This window comes from Glycine max, chromosome 14 (genome assembly GCF_000004515.6).
Source record: "Glycine max cultivar Williams 82 chromosome 14, Glycine_max_v4.0, whole genome shotgun sequence".
In the NCBI taxonomy this organism is placed as follows: domain Eukaryota; kingdom Viridiplantae; phylum Streptophyta; class Magnoliopsida; order Fabales; family Fabaceae; genus Glycine; species Glycine max.
In genome coordinates this window covers 44930360-44942979 of record NC_038250.2, presented here as the reverse complement: position 1 = coordinate 44942979, position 12620 = coordinate 44930360, and the positions used below count along the sequence as shown (strand labels likewise).

General features: G+C 31.6%; 1 protein-coding gene across 1 annotated transcript; it reads right to left on the bottom strand.

Moving 5' to 3' along the window:
- Positions 1-406: 406 nt before the first annotated feature.
- On the bottom strand, positions 407-3226 carry LOC100500670 (putative alpha/beta hydrolase). Its single transcript, NM_001250762.2, has 6 exons — positions 2905-3226; positions 2305-2403; positions 2145-2186; positions 1589-1718; positions 1019-1120; positions 407-857 (listed from the first exon to the last, which is right to left on the bottom strand). The coding sequence occupies exons 1-6, from the start codon at positions 3118-3120 to the stop codon at positions 793-795; spliced, it is 654 nt and encodes a 217-aa protein (NP_001237691.2). The 5' UTR covers positions 3121-3226; the 3' UTR covers positions 407-792.
- Positions 3227-12620: the final 9394 nt, after the last annotated feature.

Below are 12620 nucleotides of genomic sequence, written 5' to 3'. Positions count from 1 at the left end.
TGTTTGTTTGGCAATTTTATCACTGTACATCCTTAAAAAAATTACTGTACAAAACAGTCCAAGGTAAGATAGAGGGTTGAAATTATTTCTATCACAAATTATCCTAACTCGCATTCACGGTGAATACAGGAAAATGGATAACATCCATCCAGTGATTAGGAGGATGGAATAAAGAGATAAAAAAAATAGATCTGATAATAAATTTAAAGAAAAAAGATTAAAAAAAAGTGTGTGTAAACGGCAAATAAAAGATGAAACAAATATTATAAATTAAGGGAGTTTAATTTGATTAGTTAAGCCGTGTGTATTAGTTATTGTAAATTTTTAGTAATTAAATTTAATTTCTACTGAAAAAAAGAAAAAATATACACCCAAATTCTAGCAAGAGCAAACATCAAAATGTGTTCTTGAATAATTTGTCATTTTCATAATTTCCAAATTAAAAAGATGTTGAAGTTTTAATAAATCCCAAACCAAATACTTGAATAACTTGTCATCAACTATTTATTAGGATATCAAAAGCCTTGTTGTTGTGCACAAAGAATAAATTTTGACTAATGAACCAAAAAAAAAAAAGAATCTGGGAAGATGGAAGTGAATGCTGTCACAAATTTGGCAGAGAGCCTCTGCTTACATATTCAAATATGACTCTTATATAATTGATTACATTGAGGATCTAACAGTAACAAATTTGTATAAGAATACAAATAGCAATGCTATTAATTTATGTTAAAATGAATAAATATTTCAAAAATCCCTTTGAAGCACTGGCTGGTTGTCTAAACTCGTTTCTTATTTTGAGACATCTTTCTTAATTCTTTCGATGAAATCCATCATGGTCTTCAAGCTCTTATCATCTGAAAAGGAAAAGAGAAAACTATTCATATCAATAACTCAAACACAAAACCATTCTTTTTCATAAAAAATGAATAAAATATGAAATAAGAATCTATCTGAGCACCTGCATATTAATACAAATAGATAACAAAGATAAATATATAGTAACTTAGTAGCGTACCTAATCTTGGTATTGTGTGTCCTTTGGGGTGGTGAATCACCACGGGTTCAACACAGGATTCTAGTAGTTCAGCCCCATACTTGTTCAAAAAATCTGTCTCTCCTGCACCAAGCATTGAAATATTTTAGTTTCCTATTGTCTGGCCAAACACTATAATTATTGATAATGAGAACTCATTTTAGCAAAATTTCTTACAAGAGTCTTATAGCAGTTTCCTACTACTAACCAATAATCAACCATCAATTTTTCCGGGTTTTTGAGTTAAAACTATTAATGTTTTTTTCAACCAGAAAACAGCCCAAAGTAACAAAGTCAAAAAAGCTAGAAAGCAGCACAAATTACTTGGACACACAACTTCAATCGATCATGTTTAAATTGTGAATCGTTGATGGAGTATACGTGGGCTTCTAAATCTCTACTAATCCCAACAGGGAAGGGAAAATTGTGTTATTAATTGAATGAAATTGAAATGTATGACCAGTCAAGAATGGGGGCTAGCTAGAGTATGCTTTCTCAAAAAATACCAATGACAAAAAAGTATGATAAAATAAAAGGTGGAAACGGAGGTACCTATAAAGTGGAGGGAGGGACAGCTAATGGAAGAAGAATATGCTTTGTCCATCACTGAAGGTGACCTAAACTTTGCCCCTCCTACTATTATTAGGAATTTCACTTTCGGAACCTTCGTGAGTGCCACGCCCTGCATATGAATTATAACAATTTAGCATATACTTAAATCATTTTATACTGATTATGTTTCTTTTGTTACATTTTTTTATGTTGATTATTAATATGATATCATACAATGACAATATGCTATAACTTATATACGATGTTTGACCGAGAGTGCCCATAAGGGCTGTAGGGACCAATGTCAAGAAGACATGTGTAGAAGACTACCTGATGACATTTTGATAAGAGGTGAGCTACATGGTTGAACTTAAGGACACTTGATCCCTCTCCAACTTCATGAAACTTGAACAATTAATTTTTTTTAAAATTTTTTTATAATATATTATTGTTTTTTTATTGCATTAGTAAGAAATATAAATTTATGGCTAGCTAAGTCAACGTGGTAAAGAGAATTCATAATCAAGCTAAGTTTCTAGTATTGTTTTACGCATACCTTCTCCTGAAGACCCGGCAGCGCAGCCGATAATATTGATCCCTGTTTGGTCAAAATCAAACATCTCGTCATTCAAATTCTTGAGCATTAAACATCATAAACAAACATGCATCAAGTATGCATTAATAATGCTTCAATTTTTACTTGATTAGAAGATTACCTGTGAGAAACCAAGAAGCCCATCAATAGGTCCGTACTTGATCATGCATTCCTCAATGTACTGAAGGCACTCGTCAAAGTTGGTGTACTCTGTAAATTCCTGTTTTACCATAAAAAAAATTAGATGGTTGAAAAATAGATAATTAAACAAACAAAAATTTTCCTAAGAATTCTTTACAATACCCTAGTCATAATTATAATTTTCATACTGATATCATATGCTTATTTTTAATACGAATTTCAATTCCAATTATAAAACTGCAGATAGATTCTGTTCTTAGTAGTCGTTGTTGGAACCATGGATGAAAATTGAGCAGCTGGGGAAAAAATAAAAATAGAATTGAGGAAAAGTGGAAGAAAGAAAATTTTCAATATAAAAATCAAACTCTCATTCTTCTTTTCAATACGAAATTCATTAGTGCAACTGAAATTAGATTTGAATCTTTTAAGCAAAATCTTAAGTATGTGTTCGAGAGAAAAGAAAAAAAAGTTGATCAGGTTTTTTACGAATATCTTTCTATCTTTTAATCCAAAAATACACTATAAAGGGTGTATCCTAAATAAGAAAAAAGAAAATAGAAAAGTTGAATGAGAAGGAAACCTTGTTGAACTGAAACCACTCGTAGTAAGGGGGATCAAAAATGCCTTCTACATCGGATTTGCCAAGGCAAGGAAAAGGAGCATCCACAAATACTAGATCGAGGTTGTCTAGAACCGATTGAGGCCACTTATGTAACTGTGTTTTCAATATTTCTCCGCTTGTTCGGAACCCATGAAGGCATAGGAATCTTGGTTTCCTCACGCCATCGCTTCCCATAATTTTTTTTTCTCTTTTTTTCTGTTCAACAAAACCAACCCTAATGAAATAACGTGCTTAATTCCAGGGTTTGGGTGCAAGAGAATGTTTAGAAGGTATATATTGTACTTTGTGGTGGCAGTGAAACCAATTTATAGGAGTCAGAGACTGCTTTTTTTTTCTTTTCTTTTCCTTTTTCCTTAGTTTTCCATTTTTGCGTGTGTCTTCAATTGAATTCAATAACGTGTGGACATCCTCCTCCACTGTTTTGGAATCTTGTTTCTGGTCGGTAAAATCATGGTGCACAGCAATTGAGTCTTTTTGTATTTTCTTTTTTTTTTTGTTTTGAAAATTAATTTTGTAGCAAATAAGATATAAAAAAATAGATTGGAGAAATAAAATAAAATTTAAAATATAGAGATTTTAGTTTTTTTATAAACAAATGATTTTTAAATATAACACTGAGTAGATTTTAGTTTTTTTTAGTAGCTAAAAAAATTGTTTAAGCATTTGATAAATAAGTATTTTTTTTAGGTTATGATTAGTATAATATTTCTGTTAATTTTTATTTTTTTAACTAGCTGAACAACTTATTTGATTATTCAGTAAATAAGTTTTTTTTATAAGTTCTAACGTTTCTTAAAATGTTACTTGAAATATTATTTTTTAAAGCACTAACTTTTAATTTTTTTATGTTCTTTTATTTTTATTCTTAATATATTTAACTATTTTTCTAATTATCATTTTTAAATAAATCATAACTTTATTATTTTTTAGTTAGCTTACATTTTTCAGCTACTTCATCAAATAGATTTTCACCTTCTAGCTAGTTTTATTAAACATAATCTTTTTAGTAACTTTTAGTATTTTTTAAATGTTACTTCAAATAGCAATTTTTAAAAGTTGTTAGGTTTTTACTTTTTCTATTTTATTCCACTTTTATCATTATTATATTTATCAAATTTCTCAATTATCATTTTTAAACAAATCATAATTTTATTACATTTATGTCATTTACATTTATCAGGTACTTTAAAGCTAGTTTTACCGAACACTTATAATTTAATAAGTTAATTTTTTAGTTACCAACTTTTAACTTTCACTTACCTGTTTTTTTTTTTTTAACTTTTAGTTATCTCTTCAGCTTTTAGTTAATTTTATCAAACATATATTTTTAAGAGAATAAGGGTATACATTAATAATGCAAATTTTTTTATACATTCATCTAATCACGACTCATCAAGTATGGTAGATTTATTGAATTTTTAAAAATAATTATCTTAAAATAATTTAAATTGTGATTTGTTATTGGATGAAAGTTTAAAATTGTTTTTCACTATGATAAAAATTAAACTTTATTTTAAAGAATTTTTTATTATTTAAATAAATTTTAGATTTAATTTTATTAAATTTATTTTTTCTGAAAAAATAATTTTCATATTAATTCTGCTAAATTAATTTTATTAAAAGGTGGAAGAAATTAAACAAGACCAGAAGGCTTGACTCCACGTGAGAAATGAGGTAATGGGCGGAGGAAACCAAGTAATGGGTGACGTTTGCACGTTTTGATGTGATGGGATCACAACTGTTCCCAGAACCTTCTAGTGTTGTCATGTGTGACATGTTTTTTTTTTTTTATTAATCGGATTTAACTTATATGAAGAGTTTTTTATGTTCGTTAGGTTTAGAAATTTTATTATTTTTGTCTTGACTTTAAAAATAAGTTAAAATATATTTTTTATATCTCAAAAATTAGATAATTTTTATCTTATTACTTAATTTTTTTTTCATCTGTACTAGACATTTTTTATATTTCACAATATAATCTACTGTTAGTTTTATTGTAAAATAATAACAAATGAGAAGCAGAATGACATGTGATCATCATTTAATCACTAACTCATCAACAAATTTTTCATATTAATTTTTATTATTTAAATTATTAAAAAAAATTAATTTTTATATTTTATTAACTAATAAAAAAACTTGAGTTCCTTTTCAAACCCTAAGGGAGACATTTGGGATTTTTTTTCCCTGGAGTACATAGTTTCTCTCTCCATAATGTTTGAACTACACTACTTTGGAAAAAATTTCCCAAAGTACACCACTTTTTGTTTTTGTTTTGCCTTTGAAAGTCAGGTTTGGCCACCTCGACTTTCGTTCTTCAGCTTTTTTTTTTTCTTTCTTTTATTTATTTATTATTTATTATAAATTAAAATTTAATTAAAATTATTATATAAAATTATTTTTAATAGATTTTAAAAATATTTATTTAATAAATTAATTTTAGAAAATTTATTTAATAATTTTTTTTATTAAAAAATGATATTATTAAATTTAATTATTTTTGTTATATTATTTAATTTATTTAAGATATTTTTGGTTAAATATTTATTTTAAAATTTTAATTTTGTATAATAATGTATTGATTTTAGTAAAAATTGTAAATTTTAAATTTAATTATTTTACTAAATATAATTACTTTATTTATGTCATTAGATTTAATTAAAAATGATAAAACTAAAGCTTTTAATAATTTATCTATAGAAGAATATTACACTGCATTATCAATAAAATATTTAAACAATGGTAATTGACTAAGGAAAAACTTAAGATGGTGATATATTTGGACAATTGTTTATGCTATGACCATGTTGTCGGCAAAGTCCACATTTTTTTCTACTTGGTCATTCATTGTCGTCTTTGTCCATCTCAGTAGGAATGCGAGTTGAAACGGGACGACCCTTTACAATCCTCTTTCTCCTTGGATCAGGACCCCACTGATCTCTTTCATATTCTTGTCACATTGATTCGTGTGGCAATAAACCAAAGGAGTTATCGTAAATGTGCAAAATGTGTTGTAAAGTGAATAACATCGGCATATAGGTCATAGGATCAATATTGACAGATTTACAGGCAGCCATGACGTGAGAACATGGTAAGTGTTTAGCCTGATATTCACCACAATCACACTTTTGGGATCGTAGCATTACTCTAAACCTTCCAGGTGATCTTGGTGTTTCAAGTGGGGATTGAGTTTCTGTTATAATAAAAGTGTGATTGTGTCTGTCAAATTCATTTACAACGTGTGTATTAGATTCTTGTTGACTACTTGCATCGAAGATGACTTCAGAATACTGTGAGCCAGAGTTGATCATTCCCTGAGTTTGTCGACCTCTATTAGCAAAAAGTTGTGCGGTCTTGAAATACGTCTCCTCAACCAAGGATGACACCGACAAATGTCTTGTGCTTTTGAACATGGAATTAACAGACTCCGACAAATTAGTAGTCATATGTCTCCAACGTTTTCCCTCATCGAAGCATTGTACTCATCTTTGTTTGGGTAATTGATCAAGCCATTCAGCTGCACTTGACTTATTCGCACGGATATCCCCAAGATGTCGCTAGTGCATCTTCTTCGTGTATGCGTAACCTGTAAATATTCAATGAATGTATTATGTTATAAAATTTGATTGAAAGAAAATTTTAACGAATAAATAAAATAGATTATCACCAGCCAACACGAGTGGTTTCTTTAAATGTTTGCAGTTTGAGTTACCGCGAACAAAGTTTTGTGCGATGTGGTGCAAGCAAAAGAAATGGGATATGTCCTGGACCCATAAGTTACTTGGGTTGTTATAGGCACTTATAATTGAGGGGTGTCGGTCTGAAATGAGAGAAATGTTAATTTGCGGAGTAACATGTCTTCTCAAATTCTTTAGAAAAAACCCCAAGCTGAAGTTGTCTCCCCTTCTACAATGGCGTAGGCAATTGGGAAGATATGATTAGCTCCATCTTGTGCGGTAGCTATCAACAATGTGTCAGTATACTTCCCGTAAAGTCATGTACCATCTACTTGTACTATGGGTTTGCAATATGCAAAACCACTAATGCATGGACCAAATGACCAAAAGACACGTTTAAACAATCTTTTTCCCGGTACTATTTGTCCCCCCTCATACAAGGATTGCAGCGACCACAGTCCTGAGAATACAAGATTGCAAAGCTCCGAAAAGTTTTGGCAGTTTGGCGTATGATTCTTCCCAGTTTCCATGAATCATCTCCAACGCTCTTTGCTTTGCTAACCATGTCTTCTTGTAGGATGGGGTATAATTCATAATACAATAAATTAAACTAACTATTGTAATCAATTACAATCTATCTTAGCCGATAAAAAAAAACATTCTACCGTAGTATATTTATATCATTGACGGTTACAACTCAGAGTAATCAATTAAAATTTGCAGAAATGCACTAATAGTAACTAGTAGTTATTTACTGATGTAAATAATCAATTTCCAAACAATAATTGATTATTACTAAACCAGAACCAATGAAACAACTCCTAAAACTAAAAATAATCAGTTATAATTATTTTCAAACTTAAAGGTTGGGGTATATAAAAGTAAAACTTATTTTTACCCTTCTTGTTGGGGGTAACAAAACTCTTGGAGTACACTGTCATTGAAGTGGTCCTTTAATACTAAACAACTGTCATTCTCAAATTCTATACAAACTAAACTTTGGGCCAACAGATCAATCTTCCCTCTTACATATAGGGTTAGTTGTTCCCAAGAACTTTGTCTTTAATTGTTACATCACTACTACAAAAAGCACATTTAACATCGTCAAATTAACATCGGTTTTATACAAAACCGATGTTAAGGTAAACGCGGTGGCATGTTTGTAAATAATGTATATTCCTTAACATCGGTTTTCCATAAAACCGATGTTAATTAAAAGACGTTAACATCATTTTTTTTAAAAACCGATGTTGGACTCATATTTTAAAATTTCAGAACCCAACCCCTAGCTACTTTCCTCACGCTCTGTTCTTCGCTTGTTCTTCTTCTTATTCGCTTCTTCTTCTTCGCGACCATGAGTACAACTTCTTCAGGTTCTTTGTACAGCTTCTTCGCGACTGTGACACGTAGCCACGTTACCTAGGTACAACTTCTTCTTCTTCTTCTTCTTCTTCTTCTTTGTAACCGCAAGGACCTTAGTCTTTGTTGTCTTCTTCTTATTCTTGTTCTTGTTCTTGTTCTTCTTCTTCTTTGTTTGTTTGTTTGGGGAACTTGTGCTCACTGCAAGGATGTTTATTTGTGTGTGTTGCAAGGAGTTGGTTTATGGAAGTCGTGCTCGCTGCAAGGATTAGGTTTTTGCTCGCATTGTGTCATTTTGAGTGAGGTAAACTATTTGATGTCTAAGCTTCATTTCGTCTAACCTACTATGTCTATGTTGTTTCGGATTGAAGGGCAAAGTGGTGACCTAATCAAGGTAGGAGGAAAACTTCAAGTCTCCGTGCCATTGTTTTAGATCTCACTGCCATTTCACTGTTTGGGTTTGAGGTAAGCTTGGTTCGTGCCTTTGTACATGTTCAAGTTGTTTGGACTTAATCTCTAGTCGGCTTTTTGTTTTCAATGTATTTGGTTCAAGAGCCCAGTGCAGTTTTGTACATGTTTAATCAATATTGATAAGGATTATGAAGATTAGTGTTGTTTGAAGGGATTACATATTGAAGTTGGGATATGTCGTCTTGTCCAGTTAAACCTAGGTGTTATGATTGGTCAGCCTGGCCGGATAGTCTGGTTGGGTAGTTGTGAACTAGTCAACTAGTTGCTGTGTTGAATTGAATGTGATAGAAAATGATGGCTTTGAAGTTTGGGTGTATTGTAGAGGGTGAGAACCTTGTTGGTGGCTTTAATTGTTGAAGGAGTTCTTGACTTGGAACTACGAATGGAAATGGTAAGTGAGCATGCACAGTGGAGATTGGCATGTGGGTGGATTTATTCAGACCATTCACCTTCATTTCCTATCTCACTTGTCCACATAGACATTCCTAGGCTTCGTGGGTTTGCTCTTTTCATCGTAAGATGATAAGTATGAGGGGTGAAACTGCAGATGAACTAGTTTCCTTTTCATTTTGTCCTTCATAGTACAGTGATGGTGGAGTGTTATAGATACTTATAATTCTCTTTGATGGTGGAGTGTTATAATTCTCTTTGTTGCATGATGTGTACTAATAGTAATGGGATCTAGATATGTTGGATCTATAAAGCAAGGTTCGAAGGAGAATAGTATTGTTCTAAGTTTGTGAAATTAGCAGTTAGTCATGGTAGGAGGGATGAACTATACTTGTTGAGAGATGTGTTTGAGGTTAAATTCATGTTGGGAGATGCACAAAAAAGTTCATTTCCCCCTCAGTGCCTCCTCATGTTTAATCATACTGAGTTGATGAAGCTATAACTTCATTTGAAAAACAAAAGAAGTGACACTTCAACTATTTTAAAATGTATTTTTCATGGGTATATTTTTACTGGTATGGCATCAATAATATCTACATTTATTCTTATAAACTTTTACTCTTTATACTAATTGTTGCACTGTCACAATTTAACAGTCTTTTTGTGGTTTTAATATGTATGTTGTCATGGATGATCTGTGAGTATTAATTATAATCTAAATGTTACTCGCTTTTACTTTGGATTGTTACTCATAATTTATTTTTCAGAGTTTGCTTGTGTGATGAAATACTAGATTCAGCTGTCACAAATCAAAATGTGAATCAAAAGCTCATTGATTTGTTTGAAGTAGGTTGTCTGCTATTCTCACTGGGTTTTTTTTCATCTTTAACAAAACCTGACAAAAACAGCTTCAATAGTAGTGTAGCTGATCAGCAGGTAGGTCTGATAGTCTGGGTTTCAATAGTTGTATTGAATTGGAGAGTTACTTATAGGGTAGTCATTTTTTAACCTTGCTATTTTTATTTTGCCCCACAGTTGGTCTAATTTAACCTTAAGCTTATACTTCATATCCAATGCTTGATCACTTTTTATCTTTTACTTAAATCACTCATCCTTAAGTTATTCCTTTATTAGCTTGAAAAACCCATATATTTCTAGTTAAAATGGTCTGAACATGAAAATTCTCCCATCACGGATGTTGGCTTACATATTTTAGGCACCAAGAAAGTCCTCAAAATGTCATGATATTCATGCAATGAATTAAAGTTGCCCAGATAAGTAGCTCTTAAGTCTTAAGTAGGTTGTTGTTGGTGTTTTTCCTATTTTGGGCTAGTCAGTTGATACAAGAATAGGATAGTGTAATATAGTTCCTGAAAATTATGATGGTCAATTATAATCAATCTTTTTTCTGCCTAGGATTTGGTAACAATTTTTATTTTTATAATTTTTTATATTAGAAAGGTGTAATAGCAATGATTTACCCATTGCTCAATTTATGTTGCTTTTGCTTTCTTCTTTATTTTCTAAGTAATCTTGTAGGCTAGGGTGTCCATGATTTTTGTCCATGATAGTATAGATCCTGTTAATTTATTTTATCAATTAATATATTTATTACTGTTTATGGGACCTCTTATCATTTGCAGGCTGTGTTTTTCACGGAGTTATATGCTTCTGAAACTCGTAAACTGGTTGAACGTCTCATTAATTATGTCATTTACAAGGTTAGCATTTTTTTGTTTCGCTGTTTTTTGAAATGTGTCACTGTGAACTTTATTCTGATTATTTATTAACAATGAATGTTACTAAAGTATATGTTTGTTTAGAATCATTTTATTATCAAGTCTATTGTGTCTGATTTATGGATGGGAGCTACTGCATTGATTAAGCATCTCTTTTCTGACCTCTCACATTCTTTTCTTTTACTAAAGATATGAATTTTTGTTGATGTGTTGGTTTAGAGTTTGCTCCTAAGATTTGTTTTTAAGCAAGATTTGATTGAGCATCTCTTTTTTGACCTCTATTGTGTCTGATTTGTTGCACACACACACCCACACACAAAGAGACACACACACACACACACAGAGACACACACACACACACACACACACACAGACAAACACACACAAAACTAAAAGCCATGCAAAACTGAAAATGCTTCCTAAACAGTTACCTTTTCCTTCACATTCTGTGTCTTCATTCAGGTTGTTACTCGGGTATTCAGGCTGACAAAAGTGTTGGTCAAGTTGTGAATATGGTTATATTCAGTATTATATTGTGAATTCCTAATTCCTTTGGCTGGTTAATGTTTTGAGTTAGTGGTGGATAATGTTCTAAGAGGGCTTCTAACATGCGCATCAGTTTTCCATGGAGCACATTAACCATGTCTATCATCTAGTACTTTTTATGTCTTTTCCTTTTATTCACTTTCTTCTTGATACTGTTTCCAATATAAACTTAGCGACAATGTCTTTAGTCCTTGTGTAGGATAAAGAAAATTATTGTATATTCAATTAATTGGTTGAGGCATATATATAGCATACCACTATTAATGCATGTACATTTCTTTCAATTAAAGGGTGAAAGTTCTTTCTATTTGTTTGTGTGTGAAATGGAAAGTAGATTTGACAGTGACTATGAGTCTATGAGTATGAGGTCTTTCTGAGTTTCACTCTATCACAAAACAAAAGGCTCAAATTAGATATTTTAGGCACTCAACTTTTTAGAGGTTGATACTTCAAACAACAGTAAATAAGTAATCCAAATTATGCTTGATATAAAAAAGAGCTGGGAGAGATAAAAGAGGGAAGTTCAAAGCGGTTAAGATTAGCAGAATTTAATGATGTCATTCTGCAGTTGTCAGTCATGATAGTTTTCTTGTTTTTTTCTTTGACTACAAATTATTTTGTGATAGTGCTTTCTATTTTGAAGTAAGAAAATTTGGACAACTAACCTTCTATTAAAAAAAGGTTAAAAATATTAGACACAAGAAGTAATTGAAGGGATCCAAATTGGTCATAAGGCATTTTGGGAAGGGATAAGACAACTAAGAAGAAAAATCCAAGACAGAGAGATATAAGAGGACATGTACCAATTCTTTCACCGAGGCTTAGATCAGATGTAACAATTCTTTCACATGCCCTTAACTAAACTTATAATCAATAATAATTTATTGTACCATTGAAATTGGTTTGGCTTTCAGTTCTTTTAATGCCATTACTCATTATATCAACTCCAGGTGAAGCTGAATTAGTTTGTTGTAGTTGAACTTGGTTTGTCCATTGGCGTTGTTGTGGAAGCCGTTTCATTATATAAAGTCCAGGTAAAGCACATTGTTACTACTTGTTATATATACATGTATATGTGTAAAGCTGATTAGCCAATCACTTATGAATTATCCTCTTTAAAAATTGATTTTTTCAAAGCTTATGTAAGCTATTTTAGCAAAGGTTATCAAATAGGATCATGGCTTCTCCACCTGCCTCCCCTCATCCTCCTCCTCCTCCTCCTTCCAACGCATCAGCTTCGCCGTCTGCCGTGAAGCGGACACGCAAAGTCTCACGTCTACAATCCTTGTCTACCAGACCACCTGGTGCTGAGAGACTAGTGGTCCACGTTGATCCTGCTACCAGAAAGGTCGACGGTCCCCATAGGAAGAAATTAAGAACATATTTAGGGATTGTCGCACGTGATAAGGTGGATGTCACGTACGAGAACTGGAAGGAGGTCCCTACTACTCAGAAGGACTTGATTTGGGAGGATATTCAGGTATTTTTCTTT

What these genes read in the sequence shown, in the direction of transcription:
- LOC100500670 (NM_001250762.2), bottom strand. Translation starts at nt 3,120, where the DNA reads ATGGGAAGCGATGGCGTGAGGAAACCAAGATTCCTATGCCTTCATGGG. An exon ending in GGCTTCTTGGTTTCTCACAG is followed by an intron (nt 2,187 to 2,304) that starts GTAATCTTCTAA and finishes TTGACCAAACAG; the next exon opens with GGATCAATATTATCGGCTGC. An exon ending in ACACACAATACCAAGATTAG is followed by an intron (nt 858 to 1,018) that starts GTACGCTACTAA and finishes TTTCCTTTTCAG; the next exon opens with ATGATAAGAGCTTGAAGACC.